A 25,364-nucleotide genomic window follows, 5' to 3' on the forward strand; every position below is an offset into this window, starting at 1 on the left:
ATGAAACACCCGTGGAGCATGGATAAACACGAGTGAGTACTGCTACTAAAGTACACGCATAAAGGAAATAGGACATACCTCAATATTTCATACGAACTACTTTCTCTTGGAGGGCACGTCGGGGGCCACGTAGGACACTATTCCGGGTTCTGGGATATACTCTTCTTCTTTCCTCCGCAGTAGTGGGTGAGACTTCAAAGTGTACCAGCCCCAGTGGATGAAGCCAAGGCTCGGGCCCATTACAATGAGAACTTTGTACTGTTTCCAAATACTTGTCAGACCCATATCAACACGAGGACCAAAACCAACTATACGTGAACGTATAAGTACAATTACTAACCGAGCACATATGTTCCATCTAAATACCTCAACTGTTTCAAATTAAATAACGGAACCGAATGTTCGTTAACAAAAAAATGTGATTTTTTTATTCATTAAGATTCACTGAAGATGTGGCAACCTCAACGTGCCATTTAAGTTTTTTTACGCAAATCTCTTAATATCGCTAAATCAAACACTATATATGTCTGCAAACTATGACAATTACTAAAATGAACTGCAAATAAGTCTTACAACAGTCGTGGGTGTATCACCTTCAAGCGGCAGCCATCATGGGTCCTTTTTTTAGTACAACCAAACCTTTCCTTTTAAAGCGCCTTTGTAATCGGGCTAAATATAAAAATACTTACTATGAACAAAACATATATTGTTATTTTGACTATATTACCTTAGCTCTCGATTCACGATTTCTTTTTACTGGAAATTATAAAAGCTCTTTATTTTTATGTGTGCGATAGGAAGAAAACTTGCCAATTTTGTCCGGCTTCCATCAAGGGCAGCTATTAAGTTGGGGTCCTTCAAACACGTAATAAACATTCAAATCATACGGCGGGTGAAACTGGTATGTTGAAAATAATGGAATTTTCATTTGATTTGTTTTTGTTTTATGAAAGTTGACGTTGTTTGTCGGCTTGACATGGGATCTACTTAAATATTTTATAACCATCTTTTGGTGTCACTGATATATGTGTCTATATCTGCATGTGTATATGGTGGTAACTTTCGTAACAAAGGAACTTCAACTTGGTACTAAGAGATGGCTTGTTCGTTTAATCCAGTTAGTTGAATACTTCTGAGGTTTTTTTCTCTACCTTGTCTTCATAATACACTATGACACCGCTGCGAGGACTGATTTTTTTTCCTTCCAAAAGGGCCTATAGCCTGTAGGATACCAAATGTCAATCAATCAATCAATCAATCAATACATCTTAATATTGTACTAGATTTCTCCGATTTTCCTTCTCCTTTGTCCGTCCTCCGCTTCCGTTCTGCAGTCCTACCTGGTTTTTTTTGCCTTTATGTCGTGATGCCTTATGTATGTTTATGTGATCGCACTTGCTGAGCTCAGCAACATGCCGCTTATTTGTTAATCCAGGGCCTCTCACCGCATGCTTAGATTTCACTGGTGTAGGCGCTTTATGATGATCAGCAATAGACATTTAATAAGGTTAAAGTTACTATAAAAGGCGATGGGTGGATATAAGGTCACCGTGCTTTAGTTTGTTTAACAGCGCTGAAATTAACGTTATTGCGATTACATCACTTTATTTGGAAAAACAAAAACCAAGAATAGAAGTATGGTAGAATGGAAAAGTGTTTTGCGTAGAAGCCTAATTAACTGTTTTTTTCTGTGTTTCTTGGAATTGATTTATCTTGATAAATCTATTCACCTTTTGTCATGTAGATCGTTAACCACCAGCTAAGATGCATGTAGTAATTTTTTTTAAAAATAATTTGCTTCATTTCTTTTTTTCAAGGTCGTACCTCCCTGTCATCCCCAGAATGTCAGTCAGCAAATTTGTAGTCAAGGTATGTTGTGAGAAAGCAGAAGCTTGTGTTTTTGTGCTGATAAATGCGTGCATTTTCATTGTACCTTTTTGCTGCAATGAATCGTGTTTTCAAATGGTCTTGAAGGGCTGTAACATTATTTACGTCCAGTAGGTGTCATTGTTGGTGCAATGTTGTTTTTGGCCCTTTCAGCAAGTTTACCACTGCACCCACAAAGTTAATGAAATAGTCAGTTAGTGTGACTCGCAGAAACTATTTGTGTAATGCAGAAAACTTCGTCGGAGCTTGTGGTGCCAGTGTGGATGAATATTTGTTGATAACCCAATCCATCCCCCACTCCCTTTTTTCAGGTTAAAATTTTACTTTCTATAAAGCTCTCCTAAGATTCTCATCCATAAGATACAATAAAGCCTCGAATCCAGGGCTGTTATTCTTACTCCTTGGCACCTCTGTGAATAAATAAATGAGACTGGTGGCAAATCTCCCAGAGATGGAGTGTGGTTAACCTTGCCAAGGAAGCCGGTGTTGGTCTTTTTTTGCCGAACATCAGGAAATGTTGAGGAGGGATGCGTGGGGGGCGAACAGCCAATGGTGTTCTTCAGCTAATATGATCTGCAAGGCATCCATGTGCCCATACAGCTGAATCTCCAGAGTGCCTTTTCGTTATAACCCAATTAACATTTTTATCCCAGAGGTCATATTCCATTGAATGTGAACTCGGGGTCACTTACCGTATATTGAGAGCCCGGTTGCCAATCCACCCCTGCCCCCCCAGCCTGAGACAGGCGCTGTCTGGACGGCGAGGCCCATTCCATGGACGCCCTTCGCTCTGGTAGAATGCCAAGTGTAATGCACATCAGATGTGCAGAATGAAGCAGAAAGCCGAGACTCTCTCCATTACAGTTATGGGGGGGGGGGTGTCTCGCCTGCGCTTTACACTCGTGCATCTCCTGCGCCGAAGACATTGGGGTGAGGGTGAAAGGCCTGTGTTAATTCTTCATATTGCTAGAGGGTGTTGTGGAGGAGTCACCTTGCCAGCAGGTGGCATGGTGGTGAAGGTGAGTCCATAGGATTGTGAAAAAGATTGTTATTACTATATTGTGTGTATACATTTGTGACCAGAAGGTCACTGGTTCTAATCCCGGAAAGAGGTGCCACTTTGGCTGGCCGCCAATCAAAGGCCATCACCTGCGGCTGTTCCAGTCCGCTCTTGTAGTGGGAATTTCACTCCAGGGCCGTTTACCGTCAGACAAGCAGCACCCAGGCATGCCAACAACTCGGGAACTCCCTCTGTGCATCGAAGCAGGTCTTTGGTGTGTTGGTGCGTGCGTGCGTGTGTGTGCGTGCGTGTGTGGATGCCAGAGCGCCGTAAACAGCGTCACCCACCCGCCTGAGCTAAGGCCATATTTGTTGGGAAAAGGCAACTGGACCTGCAGTCCAGTGCTCTCCCCAGTGGACCTGCAGTCCAGTGCTCTCCCCAGTGCTGGCACCACTGCATCCAGCAACGTGCTGGGAGTCAGGGGAGCTTTTATGGGGTGGGGCGGGGCAGTGTCTTCCTCCCAGTATAAACAGCAGCAGCTGGATAATGTCATTCTTGGAGCTGGAGTTTAGGACCCTGAGCACCCCACCCCCAAACACCCACGCTGTAGATAGTGACGGAAAAGGCAGGCTGGGAGGTGGTTGCCTAGTGACAGTCATGGCAGCCTGCACAGGCTTGTGGGCCAGTCCGGGAAGGGTTAGGGAGTTCTCGCTTGGGAACTGGCTGTGATGTAGACCAGATCTGTACCCCCTGGCAGGAGCTACGGAGTAAGATGAGCTGCCTCCCCCCCCCCCTTCCACGCTTATGTCACTGTTCAAGCGTGGGGTAATGATGGACACCCCCCACCCGCTTTGGTGTGACCCTGCTCGCCATTGCATTTGCTGTTCATTTTTACATGTAAGCTTTCTACCCTTTTGCATGTTGGTGTTGATTGGTTACATGCAAGGGCTAAATGTCGGGAGGTCTGGGGAGATGGTCGTGTGATGTTGGGAAGTTTTAGGACTAAATGATTCTGTTCCAGCCGGCTGGTCCCCTTACATGGAATTGGTACCGAGGAAGATGCATGTCTGTGGAGGAAGTGTAACCTGGCAGAGGGTGGTGTTCCTGGCCGGCAGGAGTTGAGTTGGGCCTCAGATGCAGCATGCGAGGGCTGCTCTTCCGTCCCCAGGGCCTTGAGAAGCGGCCTTCATTTTCATTCGGTGCGCTATAGCAGAATTGAAATACATTTGCTGTTTGTGGGATGCGGCCAGCTAATTTCTGAGAGCGGGTGGGAATGGAGTGAACTTCACCTGCACTGCAAAAATGTGTGTAGGTGGGGGTTTGCGAGAAAGGTCTTCCTGGAATGTCAGGAGGGGGTCACTGCCTTCCCTCAAGCGCACGCCTTTGTCAGTGTTTTTGAGGTCATTTAGGATTTTTCCAGGGAATGAAGTGGAATTGTGCAGACTGACTCAGTTACGGTTTGCTCTTGTGTAAGGCTGTGCTGTTTTTTTGTGAAGATGCCCTCTTACGACACGCATGCAGTCTCTGTGTACAATTTCAATGGAGGTTGTGCCGTTAAGCACTATGGTGTCCCTCACAAAGAAGCTGCAATTTCCCACAATTCCCTTCCATTGTCACACCGCACACCTCTTTGGCAGTTGTCAGTCTGTCCATCGAGGGGCGTGGGGCTGTCTGGCCACTGGCGGTGGAGGAACCTTAGTTTCAGTCTGAACATCCCACGTCGATAACATACATTCTTTTTTAGGCAATTTCACAAGCACCCCCCCCCCCCCACCTTTGTTCAAATCTTAAATGTGGGACTTTCAAGCCTGACTCAACGAGTGAGAACATTCCTGACTTCAGCTGTAATGAAATCAAATATTCCAGATAACCAAAACGGGACACCGAGATTTTTGTAGAAGCTCAGCGCAAGGAGGTCTTGCTCGGGCCATGTCTCCTTCTCACCTGGTGATGGGCTGGAGCGGCACAGGCCTCCGTTCCCAAAGGCTCCGTGATCTCCAGAAGTGCTTCTCTGAGACCACCACGCAGGGCTGGACCAGCAGCGGACAAAGGCGTGAGGAGAGAGGATTCTGGCTGCGGGCTGCCATCTTGGTTAGGGGATGTTCCGAGTTTTTTTCTTTGCATAGAGCAAAAAAAAAAGGCATGGCAGTTATAAGGAATGTTTAATACTCAAATCACAGTCTCCTTTTATGTTGTTGGGCTGAAACGTGTGATGCTCAACTACAGTGTTTTTGGAGGATGAAGCGGCTTTAAACAGAACAACATTCTCTGTGCGTGTTCTCTTAAGGTATCCAAATGCAAGGTCTATTTGGAACGCAGAAGGATCAGTCTAAGACATGACTCGCAGGCCCAAAGTGATAAAATAATGTCAGAAGGTTCATGTTTGGCACAAGGGGGTGCCCTTCACATTATTTCCCTTTGAAGGACTCTGTCTAGGCCAAGTTCCACCTCCACCAGAGTTCAGCTTGCAGTTTTGTTTACAGAATAGTCTATTAGAAAAGATAAGTGAGAAGTGCTGAGACTGTTAAGGTTTCCATAGTAACATTTTGGTTTTCTCTCTCCTTTTATTAAAGTGATTTTTTTTGGCATCAGTGTGAGATGTTCCACTCGGGAAGGGGAGCAAAAGACTGTTTTGGAGAAGTTTACTTCGGAAGGGAAATCCCACCATCCGCCTACAATAGATTAAGGTGTTGTTTTTGGTTGTTAGTCATCATGAACTCAGCTTCCCAGGCTGATGGTTGACAAAGGGAAAGAGAGGTCATTTCAGACCGGATTTGTCTTCTGAGTTAATACTGTGGGTGGCATGCAGGTAACAGCCCCCGTTGGGTTTTGCCAAATCGCAATGTTCAACTGTGGGCACTGCTCAGAGCGTACTTGTTTGATTAATCTTCTCATGTTAGCCATGGCTGCCCCTCGGGCCTGCTGGGAAATGGGGCTGCTGCTTGCCTGGTGCTCTTTCCTTCCTGCATGTGTGGCTGGAGAGAGACCCCTGTTCCAACATGTTTCCCGGCCATTGTAGTTCTCTCGTCGGCCTGTAGAGGGCACCTTTAAAACTTCATATGAGCATCTCCTGCTTAGCCGGTGGTCTTTGCATGGCCTTGCCCACGAGGGAAGGTTTACACGAGAGGAGTCTACTCCCTTTCTACGGTGAGCTGATTTATTCCAGCGTGCGTTACACAATCGAGGCGGTTGCAGAGACTTGACGGTAACCTAAGTAACTGTGGCATTCTTGGCCTCCCAGCCTCTTCTGGATGATTGGAAGTGATGCCGTGTCATGGCTCCATAGGAGCAGGCTGCAGGGAGCTCCTTCTCTTGCCCAGGTCTTGGGGGAGGGGGGGGGGGGCGGAGAGCACACTCAAATGTCTCCCAGCGTGCAGTCCGCACTCCTCTGGCTGCTGTCTGCCCCAGTTAGTCAGGCACACGGTCGGGCACAAAGGATAAGGTGGCTTTTATTCCCAATTAAAGTTTTTAGGTTTTTTTTTTTTTTTTTTTTTTTTTTTGGGGGGGGGTTAGGGAGTGTTTGGATTGCAGGTTGGTTTGACTCATTGCTTCCCTGTCATTTTCTTTTTACCGGCCAGTAACCTGCCCCCCCCCCCCCCTTTCAAATGCACCCAACCCTTTGTCTTGCAGTGTGGGAACTATGCCGTGCTAGTGGATGTTCAGCTCCTGGCCCCAGGAGCTGTGCGGGACCCCAGCTGGTGGGCTAACAGCCACAAGGAGGTACAGTAATTCGTGGGGGGGGGGGGGGGTGCCTTGGACTTCAAACGGCGAGATTCCAGGTCTGGTGATGCTTCCACATCCGCTCATCCATTGTGGCAGAGAAACAAAGAGCACGGACCTCCCCCCCGGTCTCGTCCTGGACTCTTTTCGGACTGCTGTGTTCCATTTAAGCACAGTCTCTGGCCCCAGACCCCTGAAGGGGGGGGTAGCACTTCCTGACTCACAGTGGTGTAAAATCGTAGAGCATGGTAAAAAAAAAAAATACATTTTACAATACTATACCACATCTCTTCATTTGACCATATCTGTAACAGGAAAAATATACAGTGGAGTTTCCTTTTAAGGGGATTAAATGCAAAACAAAAGGACGGGGATGATTCCTGTATTTTTCTCTCCAGGAAGTCAGTGCTCTGATCCAAGGCGCTGTGGAGCAGCGGATCGCGCAGTTCCTGGAGGCCAGGCGTCAGAAGGGGCCGGCGAAGGCGCAGCGGGAGCTAACCCCTGCAAATCCGCTTAGTATCGAAGGTGAAGCAGCTCCCCCGTCCCTGAAAATGGCCCCCGCAATGCAGCACCGTTTACTTTTTTATTGTTTCCCAAACTAGTCCTCGGGGGCCCCAGGACCATCCACGATTTGGCTCCGGGAGCTGGAAGGAGCAGAAATGTGAACCCTCAGGGGGTCCCCAAAGACCGGGTTGGGAAACACTGGTCCAAATATTTTTAAATTCCTGGCAGTTTATACAGCTACGTGCTTTTTACTGGGGCAATGAAGCATCCAGTCTATGGGTACAACTTCTGATTTCTCCTCTGGGATTACTGCTCAATTTTTGTCCTCTTTCTGAGTTCTTCACTCCTATACCACCTACCGCCGGCTTACAGTTACTGATTGTCAGTGATCTTTGGGCAACAGAGGCAGTTTCTTTAAAGTGTATATATTCGATGTATAAGTTTTATTGATAGGTACGTTTTTTTTTTTTTTTTTTCGCATGTCAGTTTTTCTTGGAGGAGTTGGGACGTGTTGTTGACACAGCAGAGGATATGTGAGGCGGGCGTAGCTCTCAGGACTTTGGATTACCACTGCTGGTATGTCAGCTTTAGATTTCGACACCTGCACTGCGTGTGCCTGGGTGTGAGTTCTTTGAATCACTGGTTGCCGTCAGAATGGTAGAAGGCGAGGGGGGGGAGAAACAGCTAGAGGCCTCAGAACTCCACACCAGAGGAGCCTCGTCCTGTTGGAGAAGACCTGGGTCTGGCCCCCGCCCCCTCAATTGGTCAGAGCACCTTGCGCTCCCTCTCTCATCCCCGTGAAGTACCGACGGTGGTGCCTGATTTGGTGCGGGCCTGCATGTGTTTCTGTGTATGTCTCCATGTCGTTGGTTCCTGTCACACCTCTGGGTATGCGTGCTTGTATCTTTGCTCAAATCTAGCAAGGGATAAGTCCGGATTGGGTAGCCGCAAAGCTAAGGTGTGTCAGCTCGTCTGGGCCTGGTCCCGTTCCCTGTCTGAATGATCGGCCTGCGTTGGAGGCCCATGTGGACGGGGTTCGGGTCTCCTGACACAGGTGATGTCCAGTAGCGTGCGAGCATACGTCCCTGAGCCCCTACGTGGGGAGGATGGCTGGGGAGGGATTACAGGGCAGTCGGTCACTCTGACCCCCCCCCCACGCTGCCACACCAGGCTACCTGATTGCCACAGCTGCTTCTCTCTCTGGACCAGCATGGGGTGTGGATGGTGGGGTTCCAGCAGCTTCCGTAAATATCATTTTATGCCCTGGTTTGGTGGGGGAGGGGGGGGGTGAAACCCTAGCTTGGGATGGCCTGGCGGCTGTGTAGAGTTGATGCTTGCGGTCCCCACGGCGATGGGGGCCAGGGTGATTTACGGTGCATCGAGCCGGACGCTCTCAGCGTGCACAGACTGCTGGGAGCCGCTTGCGTTGGTGGGGGGGCGTGCGGTTGGGGCACCTGGCTTCTCAGGTCACCTTGCTGGAATCCAGTCCTTTGATGCTGTGGCACTCTGGGTATCTGTGAACAACCCACCCCGATCACCCCCCCCCACCCCCCGTAATCTTTGACACCCACCCCCAGGCTATTGTCTCATCTCTCTTCCCCCCCACCCCCCCGATGGCTCACTGAAAGACGGGCAAGACTGCTGATGGACGCATGAAATTCCAGAGGGATGTGGTGGGGGGACTAGTGCCATTTCAGCTGAGGCACTATCTCAAAGCAGCCATCGCGTCTGCGGTCCTGACTGTACTGCTAATTTACCGGCGTACTGTAAGGCCTGGCCAGGCCCCAGCCCTACCTCGTCCCCCCCCCCCCCAAGCTCCCCCGGGACCTGCTGGAGGATCGACCTCCACAGCAAAGGAATCCTGTTAGGAAGCCAGTTTACGGCCTAGTTAAAGGATGGCTGTTACAGGCCGCATGTGACCACACCGTGCTCACATGAAAGCGGGGCTGTGACCCTGCACGTGTGTCTGTTACAAAGGCATGGGGACTGTTCCCCTCCCCCACAAAAAACACCCCCCCATCATGTTCAAACAGATCCCTTCATCTTTTGAGTAACTTTATAGGCCATGAAGTGTAATCTAAATTTCCCATTTACTTTTTTTCAATCTGCATGGGGTCCTGTACAGTGAACTCACCTGTTTGTGTACAGAAACTGTACACCGGTTCATCAGTAACTTTAACCCCTACTTTTGTGCCTTTTGTAAGTTCTCTCTGTCTTTACTGCATGTCGTTGGTTAGCCATGTAGCTGTATGACGATTTTTATGACCTTAATTGTGTTCGACATTATGACATCATAACTCTGGCTGTGAGTTCATTTTTTTAAATGCCAGATATATGTTCTTCATACACGAAAATCATCAGTCTTGTTGGTCGGATGGTTTTTTTTCTGTTTGGGGGGTTAGGGGTTGGGGGGGGGGGGCAGGTTCCTTAAGCAGTTAAGAGTTATAGCTGCCTGCAGAATCTACTTCGCTCTCTGTAAAGGGGCACATGTTGAGTACTTTAAACAACCTATAAAGTTGTTGTTTTAAATCTTACGAGCGGCGGCTCTCTCTTCTGCTAGTATTATGGAGCCCATAAAAACCAGACTGGGGGGGGGGGGGGCGGCTTTGGTGGATATTAAGTTCGACAGGTCACCGATAACCCTCGGAGGTCAGAGAGGGGCCCCCGGTGCAGCTGAGAGTCCCGCTATCCTCCCAGCTGTCGCCACCTAAAACCGTCCGCGGGCTACTTTTTACCGCAGCTCCCCCGCGGCGCCCCGAGCAGATGTGCATGGCTGCTGCGACGGGGCTATTTATACAGCTAATGTAAATCCTAGCCCCCCCCCCCCCCCCCCCCCACCTCCGTTTCAGATTGGCGAGTTACTTAGGAATTTGTGATTAGCTCACTGCACCTCAATTTACGTGTATTTCGGAGAAAATTGTAAACGAGCCTTACCCAACAGTGAGTCCTGTCTTGGCCGAGCGGGTGTTCGGGGAGGGCACTGGCTGAGGGGATGAATAAATGCATTTATGGATATTTTTATATGGATATATGTGATTATATATTTAGCAGATGCTTTTGTCCAAAGTGACGTGCAAGTGAGACACACAATGCAGCACAAGCATGCAAATGTCAGGGACCAACTTGGATGCAAGTGCTGGTAGGGTGAGCTTCCAGTGTATGAGAATTCCCAGTGGGAATGACAATTACACAAAATACTATATGGCCTAATAGTAGAACAGCTATTCAAGTAATAATAAGAAAGTCCTAAGGGCTGAATATAGCACAGCGACTAGTAGTGGCACCTGAAACCGTTACTGTGGAACAGTCAACAAAACAGAGAACTAGGGGAGTTACTGATGTGATGAGGACCGTCGATGTGTTCCCACAAGAGATGGGTTCTTAGGTGTTTCTTAAAGGCCATGAAGGATTATGCAGATCTGGATCTTGTCGGGTAGCTTCTGCCGTCTAGGAACCATGCTTGGGAAAACATGTAGTGCTTGACCTGTTTTCCTGTGGTGGAGGAATCCAGGTACGACATGAAAAACATGCAAGCGTCAGTGTCTCCGTTGACGGGGCGAGATTTGTTTTCCCTGTGGCCGCTTCGTTGTGTCCAACTGAACATTTTAAAATTCATTATCGGTGCTGGAAGCAGCACTTTTTCTGACCTGGAGTTCAAAGCACTTGGAATAGAGTGTGTACAATGCAGAAGGGAGCTCCCCTGACAGGATGGTCCCACTGCATTTTAATGTGCTCTGCTGGCATTGATCTTCTGTCCCTTCTGTTCTTTCGCATCTCTGCCCGCTGCGTATGATTAGCTCCTGCTGGGCGCCTCTCCCTCAGCTGCCATTGCTGTTGAGGGCGTGGCTTTAGGTGACTCCGCCCACCATTGTGACGACAGAGGCCTCCTTGGGCTTGACAAGACGGAGGACAGGTGGGAGGCAAACAAGGCGGTGGAGTCCAATAGGATAGCAGCTTTTGAATTTTCTCACCTCCCCCCGGCATCTGCTGTCCTACGGTCAGCAGCGTAAACTTCATGCTTCATTCCCGGATCCGCCGTCCTGCTCTCTTGCATGTGGTCACACTCCATGTACACCCAGCATCCAGCTGCTCCACATGTAGATGTATCTGCTGTATCCCCATCCCTGTACTGTCGGTGTAGCAGTTGACTGCCGGTCACTGGGATGCGGCTCTCCTTGGCAAGAACCGTGAAGATGGACGATATGGGCCAAATGTATGGCTGCAACAGGCCCAGTTAATGGGTTATAAGGACACAACCACAACATCAACCGCCACTGTCATTCTGTACGCTTTACGTGTAATTAGTGCTTATGCTATTTCTTTTTTTCCCAGCACTAACTTGCTCATTGACTGCTTTGCTCACCCACAATCTGGTCAGGGACTCCTCAAATGGTTCACGGAATTCAGGGAAACTATTTTAGTTGACCAAACACTTACAGTAGAAATGAGTAATTGTTTCACAAGATCCAAAAGGTCTATGTCCCTTTTTTGGGAGCACTATGCCTGAAGGCCATAACTCGTATTTGTGTTGGTTCAGGGTGGATTGTTTTGGTGCCAGAGGGTTCTGTCACATGGAAATGCGCCAGGTAAGATTTTCAAGGCTCCCTGCAACAGACAGGATCCCTGTGCACATGCTCTTGTACGTGGCCCGTCAGATAGCAGAAAAACGTAATTTGTCGTCTTTTCACATGCGTGGGCTTCTGTTTGAGATAAGATAAGATAAGATATACTTTATTGCTCCCAGGAGAAATTCTTGACCGTGACCCTTTAGTCTGCTAACTTAGCTTGAAGCACCATGCAAGACTTATTATCACCAGAGCGAAATGCTATGAATTGGGGAAGCTCACCAGGATTTAGCGCTGTGGCGGGCACTGCCCTTTCATAAACAAGGTTAGTTCCCCTCATCTGAATTTGTCGTGGATACATCATGTTACATTTCGTGTCTCCTTCATGCATAAGCACCGAGAGTGACCTTCCACTTGCTAAGCACAATAACATTTCTATCAGCTTACATCCATAATCATTTTCCCAGATGTCAGGTAGCCAAAAAAAAAACTCCCCCATTGCATAAGAAAAGAGCAACACTAAATATGCGGTACCCTCAATGCTGTAAGAGCAAGTTTTTCATGTTGTAAGTGCTGGGGGGCAGTGACAGTTATTAGTACAACAACCAGTAATTATTCGGGGATAGAATCGTTCCAATATCTGGGAAACCATACATGAAAAAACATTCAATACCAGACTTGTTTCAAGTTTACATTTTAAGTCATGTGCCATGTTTGACCTGTAGGCCAAGTACTGGAAGCTTGATATCTTTTTATGTTGAATCTTGTTTATTTTGTCGTGTGTATTGTAGAGTTCCAGCAGTTTGCATGAATCAGCCCCTGTTGGGTAGTCTTTGTCTCCTTGGTAAATGAAACCCCAGGATTTGGTGATGTGTGCAGATTAACTCTGCCACGGTGCTGTGTAGTTGAACTTCATCCTCCTCTTTGCTGGATTCTGGCTTCATTGGCACTCAGCCTGCTTTCGCTGAGACGTGGAAGACCTCCAGATCTGCTTGTACCTACAGGTTGACTGCCGTTTGTTCTGCACATCTCGTTTGGGCTGGGCCGAACCCCACCCGCCCCTGCGTAGCGGGACCTCATTCCTTCTGCGACCTATCCCAAATCGTGCACGTCGGCCGGACTGTGGTACCACGCTGGCGCATTCCGTAACCGTAGCGCAGAGGTCGACCACTTGTTGCATGGAGCGCTCTTGAGCAAATATTGTTACATGTGGACACGGCGGAGCGATAAAGCGCCACCCGAAGTTAAATCTACAACTGCGCCGCAGCGTTCGTCCAGGGAAGTCTGTCCGCTCCTTACATGTGGTTGCCTGGTCCTGCCCCTGCCCATCCTCGGGGAGGGGAAGAAGAAAGGATGGAAATGCCATTGTAGACATCAAAGTCCGGATGGCCCGGCAGTGTTCCCTTGGACGTGGGACAGCCGGAACCCCGTGAGGGCCGCTCAGCCTGGCACGAGGAGGCTGGGGCAGACTGCATCTCCATGTGTCTTTCAGAAGAGGTTTCAATAAACATGTGGCTTGGTATTAACCACGCTATTCGGGACCCGGTCCCTGACACACCCACATAAAGGCCTGCTTTGGTTAGCCTCCCTGTCTTTTATTTTTTTTGGGGGGGGGGGGGGTGGTTTCTGTTATGCTCATGGTCAAGCTTTCATGTGAATAATCTATACTTGGGCAAAAGTGATATATCTTTCTATCTGTCCGTCTGGCTGTCTATCTATCTGATCTGTCTGTCTGATCATGTACAATCTCCATCTTGTTCTGTAGTTTATTGAAAATACCTTGAGAAGTGAGAGCTAGAGAGTCTAACTTTTCTTTCAGCAAAAGTTTGGAGCCTGCTTGCTGGGGATAAGGCGATGTTCGTCTTCCCCTGGTAATTATTTTCTATTTTTTTTTTTTTACACAAATTTCTTGACCTCTTTTGGGGTCATATTGACTTTCCCCTCATTTTCTAGACACCCCCACGCATATTTTCACACAGAGGGTCAAAAGTGAGCCGTTAGAGTTGTGTGCGATTGCGTCTATGTGCTACCCCACCGCCGCCAAGGACAGCGGCGCATGTTGTGGCAGATTGGCCGCCGCTAGCAAGACTCAATGTCATTCCTTAAGACGGCGAGGTCGATTAATCACAGGAAGTCTTCCAAGGACAGAAAAATGCATATCGGGTGTTGGTCTATGTATTGTAATTGTCAACAATTATGCCGGTTGCTTCTCGTTTTCCCACAGGCGGGGTGCACAGGCCTATCACATGGTCTTGTTTACAGTGCGTTGTTGCAACAGCGTCAGTCTGTGTGCCAGATCAACCCACCCATTCCCCTGGCCTGATGTACGGAACATTTTCATTCAAAGTCAAAAGCTCCAAAGGTCTCTCTCCCGGAAATCATGTCCCGAGCGGTGCCCAAACCATTTTTGCACGGTCTAGTGTGTGTCAAGCAACAAATATGGCTCGGTGAACGTTCTGTGAAGCAGAATCTTGCAGCTTTCAGTGACGGGGCCTGGGCTCGGGGCCAAAACCAACTCCATAACTGTGCCGGACTTTTAAGGTTTGAACAACAGCTGATGCCTTCTGTTATGTGTGGGCTGGGTGTTCTCAGCTCCCAGCTCCCAGCCCCAGACATCTCGCACGGCCTTGTCCTGGGAATTGGCACAGCCAAGCCACCAGGGAGGACACACAAATGCTTCTGCACTTTGCGGAAGACGTTCTTTGCATGCAATGGACTAAATCTGAGCCCCTAAATAAAACACAAGTTTCGCGTGCTTGAGAGCAGCTGCTTCCAGAAATGGGTAAAAAATATGCTGGGTACAGAGCGGGACCCTAAGCATATGTAGGCATAATGTTCCGATAAGCGACACATTTTTCTCCTTCGGCTGTTTACTTTCACTTTAATGGGTAATGTGTACCAAAAATTCACCACCTCATTCAAATACAAACCATCTTCTGCATACGTTCTGCATTTTTTTTGTTTTTTTTTTTAACTTGTATAGGAATATTAAGTTCGCAATGAGCATTCCCTTTCCTATGCAGTGTGTCTTTGATCCCTCCTCCTAACACCTAAGGTTTAGTTTGGGCAGATCTGAGAAGCGAGTAAGGAGAGAAAGCCTGGTCTGGTCCATCAGCTCTGTTGGCTCTGCCCAGTAGCACTGTTCCCCTGAAGGTAGCGTGTGCTCAGCGCCATAGAAAAGGTATTTCCAGTTTCAATATAGATTCTTGGTAGCGACTGAAGTTCCATAGCTGAAGGCCCTTTCCCGTTACCGTTGGCTTGTTTGGCATACAAGTTTTTCGGCTGGTCAAAAACACAAGTACTGAAGATGCACGTCCTACTCTTTCTCTGACCTTTTGTACACTATGGATGCGATGAGAGAGTAAGGTAGTCAGCGGCTGAAGGTTCAGCCTCGACAAACATGGTGAAAGATTGCAGGGGGATTACGGGCCTGTCAAGCCATCGCCAAAAGGCTTTAACTGTCTACCTGAGGCGGTTTTGTGGGTTTTAGACCTTAATTGGGTGTTATTACGTGGCAAATATCAGTGGCCTTTCTTTTTGAAGCAGTTTACAATCGACCTGCTGTTCACTTTGTAGTAAAATGACTTTGGCTTGCATGGGAGAAAGCCATCTGTGATTCGCATGTCTGTTGGGTGCAGGCTGGAGGCAAACGTCGTCAAACTGTCTATACACCACGCTGCCGCCTCCGTTTCAAACTCTTGCTTGTCTTAGATGAGTTCTTGGCTTATTCGGGATGAATTTTACCAAATAGTCAAGGCAACAAGGCTACCGAACAGCAACCGGTCCACTTACTGTCTGTGGGTACTAGACGTGACACCATTTTGGACGGAGATTTTTTTAACGTGCCGTGGTGGAACGGGGCTTGGGTTTGGCGCAGGCATTGGTGGAGTCTCGGGGACTTTCCAAAGAACACAGAAATGAAGTTCGTGAGCTGAAGCGGTCCTGTTGTTCATAAGGCCAAACCAGTCCAGTAACTATGTTCCCTAGATGATGACGATGACAAAGGTTGCCTTGACCGTCCTCTTTCCCTGCCGGTCCCTAAATTAAAACCTGACTGGATAATTTCCTCTTCTGCACAATGGGGAGGCGGAATGGAGCTTAGCGGAGGAAAATGAGGTGCAGGTTTGGTCCTCGGGCTGACTCGGGGGGGCTTGCGATCCTGATTTAAGCAAGCACAGCATAAACATGGGCTATATTTGTATCTGCATTCTGCATTTCAAAAGGCGGCTGGAGATCCCTTGAAACAATGGCACATCTGTGTCACCCAGTACATTATTTCCCCGCATCGTTTCTTCTGCCGCATACAGTATTAGCCTGTCGTTGAGTAGACTTTGATCTCTTCTAGTCCTTTCAGAGGACAAAGCAGGAAAGTCTATCAAGCCAATCTGTTGGTTGCTCTTTAGACAAATTTTAGATGTCACACCGTTAGGTTTTCTGCACGAGAATGATTAATTCCCTTGGTCTGTGGTGTCTGGGGGTCTTCATTCTGGTCTTCATTTGGAGGTCATGCCCCATGTCCGCATGAGTACTGATCGTATTCCTGAGTCCATTCTTGTTATGCGTTGATGGGGAAAGAATCCCTGGGTCAGCCTGCCTGCTGGAGATGATGGATGGAGCAGCTTTCAAATGAACTGGACGGTGTGATGCATAGCCTTTGGGAAGGACTAGTCATGGGTTTGCCCCCCCCAATAATAATGCTTCCAAACCCGATAGTAATTCTTGAGGGACTTGGGACCACTCAAGGAACCCCCAAAGGGGACTGTGAGAACAAGCAGAATCTCTGGTATGCCTGTAATCTAAACGCCCCACCAACAAGAGCGCCCTGAGGCAGGGACCTCAGATCACATGCTCCATGAGTGTGAAATAAGTCACTCATGCATATCAGACTCGGTTTTGTTTATTTTTGTCCATCCTGCTTCACAGTATTTTCTAATCTTATGACTGTCATTATCCAGAGTAGACTGCCTATGTGGATTTTTCAGTGAAATGTCTTAATACGAAAATTGCCAGAGTCCAGCTGTTCCCGACTTCGGACTCACATTAAGGCCCTTATCTTAGGCGTTAATTTGGGTTTAAAGTATCTCGTCTACTTTTTCTTCCCTGTCACTGCTGAGCCGAATGTGACCAGGACGATTTCCGGGACATTCCTAGTAGACACACCTGCGGTGATGCTGGCTCGGAGTGGTGCGGGGGCTGTTTGTTGTTTCACTCAGTGTAGCATTGCTGAGATTTCCTGTTTTCTTGCTGGGGGCCCTCATCTCTCTGTTGGTGTTCTGACAGGGGAGCGATTGCGCCTGGCGGTGTACTCCACAAAGCGGCATATCAACCTGAGGTGCATCGTCAGCCAGCGGTATGGAGGTATGTGAGAGGGAAGATATGCTCTTGGTGGGGATTGGGAATGAGCTGGGCTCAGAGTGTTGGGGGGTCTGGACGTCGACTGCAATAGAATGACTCCCTGTTTTGAGGCTCCCGTCTATACAGCACAAATAAAGAATAGAAAACTGAATCTGTGATGCAATTTGGGGGGGGGGGGGCACACAGAGAGTCTGTACTTGATTGGACAGGTCAGGCCTTCCTGTTCACCTACCTGCCTTGGCGAATGTTACTGATGAGTGGGGGGTGTGTGCATGAGAAAGTGATGACAGCCCCTGTGTGAGAGTTCCCCCCAGGGCATTGTGCAGCTCAGCGGCTTAAAACGCCATGCCTGTGATCAGAAGGTCATCTGGTCAAATCCCCTGGTTGGCTGAGTGCTGGGGCCTTGAGCACTGTCTGACCCGGCTCTCTCAATTGCATGTCACGAAAGTCTCTGCTAAATAAATAAAATGTGAAATATAATGCACCCTTTCCCACTCAGATATTGCACCTTTCCTTCACCATGAACTGTCCTCATTGTCCCATGTCACAAAAGAACATTCCGGAAGGTCCAGGCCCATCTAAAGTGAATGGAGGGTCGTCATTTCTGGGCATGCAGGCCCTCTGTAAGAAGGGAGGTCAAGTGGCACTGGTTCTCGGCTTATGTACTCCACATACATTTTATTGTCACCTTCCATTCAGGAGTCCAGAACCTGTCCATGTGTGTTTTTGAATATCACACGTTGCTCCTTTAAAAATAATGGCTTAACAAGAGTTTCAGTAAAAAAAAAAAGAGAAAATAAGTAATTGAGGCCCAAAGACTGCCTTATTATGAGTTAAAAACAAAAATGAAATCAGCTGACTAATAGCTTGGTTTGCGTTACGACTTTCATGGTGATTTTCTGGGGCTGGAGTTGAATAAACAGGAATACGTTATAAAATGTGGTTTGTTTTTGCTCTGGGTCCCGTTACATCCAGCGCCTGGCTGATTGGCGACTGCCGTACTCCGGCGTCAACATTTGACACGAGGGAGACCTTGCCCAGACTTCTACCATTAAACCCGGGACTCTTTCCTGGCTATTAGTGTGCTGCCCTGGGGGGCCTTTTTAGGAGGACCGTCCCATAAAGAGGCGAGCTTGCTGAGCTGTTCACACGCGCGTGAACAATAACACACAAACGGCATTTATTAAAACTTTATTTTTTGGCTCTGTACTGCAGAATCAAAATAGACATCTTGCTGCGGAGAGTTTTTCCGCTAAAATGCACCAGTCATGGCGGCCGGCTCTAATTATGGTTTGGACACCAATGCTGATTAACGTTTTGGCCCCTTTCCGCTCCCTCCGCCCCCTACCCCCTACCCAGATTTGCACGTGTTTCCTGAGCGCTTTGTCGTCTGTGCCAGTCTCCTCGAAGACCGAGAACCGGAGCCTGGCGCAGACGGGAACCTGTCTGGGGTGAGAAGCTTTTTTTTTTTAAATGTAGCTTTATTTATTTTAAATGTTGCTAAGAGCTCGGCTTAAAACGTACAAACACACCTGCGTCACATGGTCCTTTTAACTTGCCGGGTCGTCGGCGTGAGTCATACGAGAAGGCTTCAGCCTCATAACGATGAATTTTCGCGTTTACGTAAATACCCTATAATTTGCTGAAATGTCTTTTTGCCCTGTTAGACGGCTTTTCCCAAGGACTCTGCGGTCCTGTGCTTTTAGCTGATGATGGGCTCGTGGATCCTGGGGGGGGGAGGGGGGGCTCTGGGTTCTAGGACCAGGGGGTGGATACGTTCAGTCTGGGGCGTACCATAGAGTCATGGCTTCCACACCCCCAGGTTTTCTCAGTGTTGGTTCCCTGACCCCCACCCAGCAGGGCAGATTGACATCCCCAGGAACTCGTCTGTGCACCAGATGAGACAAGGAGACACTCCCCCCCCCCCCCCCCCCCCCCCCCCCCCCACTCACCTTGGCGCAGACATCAAGGGCATCTGCCATGCCTGTCCCACGATCGCCCTGCTCCTTCTTACTGCTCCGCATTTCTCTTGGTTTTTTTTTTTGTTTTTTTTTTCCCCTTTCTTTCATTCTTTTGGCCTTCAATGAAAGCGACAATTGTAATATTTTTAGCGCGCTGTAGTCGGTAGTGAAAAGTTCAGATTGTGTAACTGATTTTTCCAGCTGAGCGGACTTTTAAACCCCTGCCGCCCCCCCCACACACACACATACACTTTATATTCTTCTTGGGATGTGGTTTCCCTGTCTTGGGGACAGCAAGGATGGGTGGGGGGGTGGACGCGGTCAGGATGGGGGGAGGGATTGTGGGAGAATGCTGGTGGTTTGATGGGGTAGGTCACCAGACCCAAGTCCTTTACATGACTGAACAATTATCTGCTCACCTCATTCGTTTTGTTCTAATTTGTTTGGGGGCTCCACGACTTATTAGGGGAGAGGGAGCAGGAACGGGGGGGGGGGGGGGGGACATGGTGGTGGGGGGGCCCTCCCAGCACAGAGTAAGGGATCTGTCCCTTTCATGTTATAACGGATCGTGCACAGCTGAGTCCTTGGTTGGCAAAGCTCACTAATGTGTCCTGCAGTAGCCGGTAGTCCTGCTTCATCTGCAGCGCAAATGGGCGTCTTTCTCAGCAGCGCTCCCTAGTTCGGTGGCCCGGGCCACATGGGGGCTGTCCTAACACCATTACCACACGCTGTTTGCAGTAAATACGCCCGTCGCCTTTCTGTCACTCCCGCTCCTAAATCGTGTGTTTCGTCACAGCTGGCAGACGCCTTAGTCACATCCGGACCCAGGACTCTAGGGAAAGGGCATTATTTATTATTATTATTTTATTATTATTATTTCAATTGTATATTAACATGGGATGGGACTGGCCCCCCACCCAGGGTTGTTCCCTGCCTCGTGCCCATTGCTTCCGGGATAGGCTCCGGACCCCCCGCGACCCAGTAGGATAAGCGGTTTGGAAAATGGATGGATGTATATTAACACAAGTTCCGAGTGCAGAAATGATCCAGGAGACGAGGTGGTCAACAGGTGTCCTGTGGAGACACCAGGACAATAACAGATAATGTAGGCAGAGGAAAAAGGCCACTTCTATGTATCTTGCTAAACCCCATCAGCCAATGGGGAGGGGGGGGTGATCCCATGCCCTCCCGGCTCAGGCCTAGGCCTCTGGTGGCAGTGCCAAACACTGCCCCTTGCATTTGCCCACGTACTTCCAAATGAACCGTTTCTCCTTGAGATGTCAGAAGGGTGAAGGCATGTCATGCATGATGAGGTCTAAAGGAAGGATTTGGGCTCCATTGGAGCGGGAGTGGGTGTCTGGTCTGACGTTGCCAAACAAACGCGGTGTTCCTAGGGTGTTACTCTGGGCTGCAACCAGAAGCCATGCTGGTGGATGTGCCCGCAGGATATGGAAACCGTCATGGCACTCAGGAAGCGATGGTACCACCGACTGCTTTGTGACTTGGACAAGACGGAGAAACCCAGCACAAGGCAAAGTCTCGGTGTAGACTGACAGGCCGCTGTCCCCGGTTGTCCTCGGGGAATGTTGCCTGGTATCCCAGCTTAGAGGATTGACCAAAGTGATGATCCCGTTTCCCCCATTAGAACGTGTCCTGGGTCTGGAACATTCAGCTGGTTCCTTAAGCTGCAGGCGTCTATAGGAAAAAGAACTGTGACAGGCTTTTATTTTGACGGGATCTACAGGATTTACCGTCCGACGATATGAGAATATTAACAGAACGCTTTCACCGAACAGGGCCCCTGGCTCAGTGTAAAATCGGGCACGTCACAGCACTCCCACCACTGGCGGTGGGCCGGTGACACTGGCGAACGGCAAACGGGGCTGACATTTGTGTTGCTGAAGTTCCGTCTGACCGAAAAGGGACATACCCCCACCCTGCTCTGAGCGGACATTGTGTCTCTGTTTTGTTTCCTTTTATTTTTATGTACCGTTGAAGAGGTGACCTCTGTGTCCAAACCGGGCACAACCTAACCTCAGCCCTTTGTTGTCACAGCTTACTGTGACTATGCGGTACATAAGGCCGTCCTGTGTGTTGTGCCTTTCTTTTTAAATGGCCTGGCTTCTCCTTTTTTCCTTAGCTGTTTCCGTGTTTTGCGGTGTTGTGTATCTCTGCTCTCGCCTCTCGCAGTTTCTTCATTTCCCACAGTCCTCTGAGTCTGACTCATACTCCCCACGTTAATTGTTCAGCTTTCAAAATAAACTTCTCCTCGCTCCCAGGGCGTGGTGACAAGGAAAGCGGTCGCCATACCTTCGTTCTCACAGTTTTTAAAAAATTTTTCCTTTGCCCTTCTTTGGGTCTTGGACATCGCACCGTGTCCATGCTGCTCGGCGCTGTCTCTCGGGAGCCGGGTGCCGCAGTTAGGAGCCCAATTCGCGGTTCCGGACCGTGTGCCGGGTCAGCTGCTTCCGTTCAGGTGTGGGAGGCGGTTTGTGTGCCACGCCCCCATCGCTCGGGTATATCTCTGGTGGCCCTTCTCCTGTCCATGGGTTCACCCTGGTGTTCCTGCACTGCATGGATTTTCGTTGTTTTTCTCCCCCTGCCCCCAGGTGCCGGTGCCACAGTACCGTCTCAAGGCTGCAGATGGCTGGCAGTGCCCTGTTAACCCTTTCCTCCCTACGCCCTATTAGCACATTCCCACCTGGCGTCAGAAGTCCTGTGTGCTGCGTAGGCACGGGAGCTTGACCTTTTTAAGTAGCTGACGCCTAATAGGTTTGCTGTATGATGTGCAGGGGAGGGAGAGAGGGAGGATGGGACGAGCGAGAAAGAGAGAGAGAGAGAGGTCATAAAATCATGTCTACAACCACCTGTTTTTGTGAGACGTCTCTGGGAACCGGGAAGCGAAACCTGGGGAAAAAAAACAAAAAAAAAACTAAGAGGGGAAAGTTCAGCGTGGTGATTTCTGGAAGCCATCCGGAGCCACTGGGCCCAGATCCACCACCTTCAGCACAAGGGTTTAATAAAGCGAGCAAAGGGTCCGGAATGTTCTTAATGCTTGTTAATTCCCTTCATCCGCTGTCCCCAAACTGCAATGAATGCGATAATCTTAGTTCATTCTCCCTGGGGTCGGTTCTGTCGGCTATCCGGATCGGCTCACTCCGGAACAAGCGGCCCTCCTGCTGACCTGCCTCTTGTCTCCGGTCCACTCTGTATCCAGGGCGCTCTGTGAGAACCAAGAGAAACCTCCTTAGCACCCTAACCCGCAGTTCTGGGAACAGTGTCTTAGAGCGTACATCACACTCATTAATTAGCTAAGCATGGGTGGCCGCCCATTCCGCAAGTTCATGCCGCTCACTGTGTGTCCAGGTTCTGCCAGCCCTTCTGGCACTTTCCACTGAAAGGTGGGTCACGATTTAGGGATGCAGTGAAAGTGCCTCTGTCTTTGGGGATCAGTCCTCACTGCCAGCCCTTTGTGAGAATCCTGGGTATTTTGGCAAACATGGGTTCCTTTTTTGGTCACTGTTTTGATTATCAGTGTAATAAAGGATTCGCAGCTACAGCCTAGAACAGTGATGATTATCGCGGCTGCAGTGTGTTGTGATGATTATCGCGGCTGCAGTGTGTTGGCCAGACCCTCAGCACCTGGGAAATAAAATTAAAGGTGAATTAAAAGGTTTGAAGTGCAAGAGTTGATAATGGGTTGAACAGCATTATAATTCGTCCTGAGGTGTCATATTCGTGTGATCTGGCAATGTTTTTGGACCATCGGTTTCCAGAGGGAACTCTCTCTCTCTCTCTCTCTCTCTCTCACACCATCCACTGTTTGTCTTTTCAAGATGGCGGCCCATGGGCAGAGCAGGTCAGAGTATTTTCTCGGGGCCCGTGAAACCGAAAACCCATCCGACAGCGCTGCGATAACAAAGAGGATCGCTTTGCAAAAGATGTGAGTGCAGCATGCCGCGCCATGTTCCATGTGAACTGCGGGGGGCGCCATCGCCTCCGCTCCACACCCTGTCGTCATGCTTGTCCCGTTATCTGGCAGCGTCAAGCAGGCGTATGCCCGAATCCAAGGACACCGGGACCCTGGAGGAGAGCCGCTGCCGATGCTGCCGCCCCCTCCTGCTGCTATGACGACGGGGTCGGAAGGCTGTGTCCCGCTGGTGCTCTCTGGAAACGGCCGGCTCGGGGTTCAGGCGCCGGGCTGGGAGGACAATGGAGTTCGTGGCACTCCTCGGCTTCCTTCCATGGAGCCCGGAGAGGCGGGCAGCCTGAGAAGAGTCCGCCTCCCCACACCGGCCCTCGGCCTCGCTGGCGTCCCCTCGAGGTGTGACTCAGCTCCACCACAGGCGGGGCATGGCCCAGAGGAAGGGGAGAGGGGCGGGCACAGTTCTCGGGAAGATGGAGACGGTGCCAAGAGAAAGTGCCCTCGGATGGGCTTCAGACTCCCTAGTGAGGCAAAGAACGAAACACGTTTCCCGAGTCCCTCGCTCCGGTCTCTATGGTGACACGTCCGCGGGAACCCGAGCTGTACCAAGCGGCCGGATCAGCTGACAGCGTGGCAGAACCAGTCCTGCTGACCTCGGGGAAATCGGACTCAGGAGTGCTCCTCATGGAAGATGAAGCGGGGCTGACAGGCCAGGACTGCCCCGCTGTGGATGCTAAAGGCCCTTCTGGGAGGGCCGGGCCCCCCCCTCGTCCGCCTGACAACTCCGGGCCTGCAGAGATAGAACGAGAGGAGACTGTGCCCAGAAAGTCACGACTGAGGCGGCTGAAGAGGGCCTGAGGGTGGGAGGGCGTCTGAGTGGAAAGAGAGACACCCAATGCCATAATGGTGCGTGTGATTTAATGAACACGTCGTGCTGGCACGTGTCCGGCGAGTGCATATACACGACGATTCCTGATGTCTGAATCATTTTTGCTGTGTGGTTTTCCTGAAAAGGGCCTTATTCAGCCAAGTTCGGTCGGGTTTTTAAAAACACGCCGACGTCTGGGAGCATACGAAGCGAAATGGGGTGGGGGGGAGGGGAGTTCATGAGGATTTGTTTATGCGTATAACATTGCCCATATTTCAGACGGGCTGGAGCCGAGGCCCCCGTCGGCTTTGACGGAGGCTCCCGCACGTCTGGGCTTTGTCAGAAACGTCTCAGCTTAGACTCTTCGCCTTTGGGACGCCCCCCTGCGGCTCGGAGCTCCTCTCCAAGGCTTCTCTCATCACGACCAGAATCACAATATTCGTTTCCCAATGGTCGTCATGGCAATTTAGGCAAACGAAAGGGACTGGGCGTTTGTAAATATGTGCAGCTTTAATAAAAATCCTTTAATGTAAAAATGGGCACAGAACTTGTTTAAGATCCGGGGAATGTGTTATTTATGGGGGATGGAGGGTCCGCTATTCCCCGGTGCCAAGAACTGGGCCTTGCCTGTGCCATGGGGACCACCCAGAACCAGCAGGGAGGGCCACCCCCCCCACCATGATCCAACGGGCCTGATGGTTAGCGAATGCAGAGTCCTGCGTGTTCCAGACCCAGTTTGATGCTTCTTTTATATGAAAAAAAATCCTTCATGGTTTTAATAAAGCTGTTTTTCTGTCTTCCATGCGGGTCCCCCTGTGATTTATAAAAGCAGCTTCAGTTCGGCTCAGATTCGCCACGTCACACCACTGAAATGAGTCTGATTACCCATCTGCCCCGTCTGCTGCTGATAACAGCAGCGAATCTGCCATGAGACCCTTTATCGAATTCATCTGCCCTTTCGAACTTCATGCAAATATACGCAGCAACTCTGACATTTTCGCAGCGGTGGTTTTTCGCATGTTTAGTTTTGTAGCGTCCAAGTGCAGGGTGAGTGGTTCCGGACCAGACTTCTCGCCTGACGGGCTCCACGGAGTGCCTCCACTTAAAGCGAAGCCGGTTCTGCCTGTGCATTATGTGGTCCCGTTTTATAGAACAGAACCTGGATCTGGCATTTCTGGACGTGGATTTAAACACTGATATCTGCTGTTTGTTCATTTATGGAAAGCTCAGTTTAATGTGCCGCAGTCCTCAGGATTTCAAGCAAATCTTTCCTAACAAAATGCAACAGTAGGCTGCCCCTCCCCCAGCCGAAAAAGCAGTCTACTCCATCCTGTTATGGCTGGATGGGGGGCAACTCATGTCTGCTTCTGCCCTTACGGAAAAACGAGCAACAGGCCACCGAATGCTTAACCGAGCCATCGGATTCCTCTAATCCAGAGAAGAATCCAATATATTCGCCGGTGTTTTGAGGCTTTCCAATGTGTCATTCAGTACATGTGGAGGACGTGTCCGTACTCCTCGTCTCCTTCCTGCTAGCTCTGTGTCTCGGATGAGGCCCTGTCCTTGTGGCTGGAGGGAT

The 25,364-nt window shown here is 49.6% G+C and overlaps 1 protein-coding gene across 1 annotated transcript; it reads left to right on the forward strand.

Moving 5' to 3' along the window:
• LOC125738340 (SLX4 interacting protein) lies at positions 1 to 24,585 on the forward strand. The gene is made up of 8 exons (XM_049007197.1): positions 1 to 32; positions 1,818 to 1,869; positions 6,518 to 6,607; positions 7,006 to 7,132; positions 16,957 to 17,034; positions 18,391 to 18,482; positions 22,829 to 22,935; positions 23,035 to 24,585. The coding sequence occupies exons 1-8, from the start codon at positions 1 to 3 to the stop codon at positions 23,495 to 23,497; spliced, it is 1,041 nt and encodes a 346-aa protein (XP_048863154.1). The 3' UTR covers positions 23,498 to 24,585.
• Positions 24,586 to 25,364: the final 779 nt, after the last annotated feature.

This window comes from Brienomyrus brachyistius, chromosome 3, assembly GCF_023856365.1.
Source record: "Brienomyrus brachyistius isolate T26 chromosome 3, BBRACH_0.4, whole genome shotgun sequence".
Taxonomy (NCBI): domain Eukaryota; kingdom Metazoa; phylum Chordata; class Actinopteri; order Osteoglossiformes; family Mormyridae; genus Brienomyrus; species Brienomyrus brachyistius.

What these genes read in the sequence shown, in the direction of transcription:
- LOC125738340 (XM_049007197.1), top strand. Translation starts at nt 1, where the DNA reads ATGAAACACCCGTGGAGCATGGATAAACACGA. An exon ending in TGGAGCATGGATAAACACGA is followed by an intron (nt 33 to 1,817) that starts GTGAGTACTGCT and finishes CTTTTTTTCAAG; the next exon opens with GTCGTACCTCCCTGTCATCC. An exon ending in TCAGCAAATTTGTAGTCAAG is followed by an intron (nt 1,870 to 6,517) that starts GTATGTTGTGAG and finishes TTTGTCTTGCAG; the next exon opens with TGTGGGAACTATGCCGTGCT.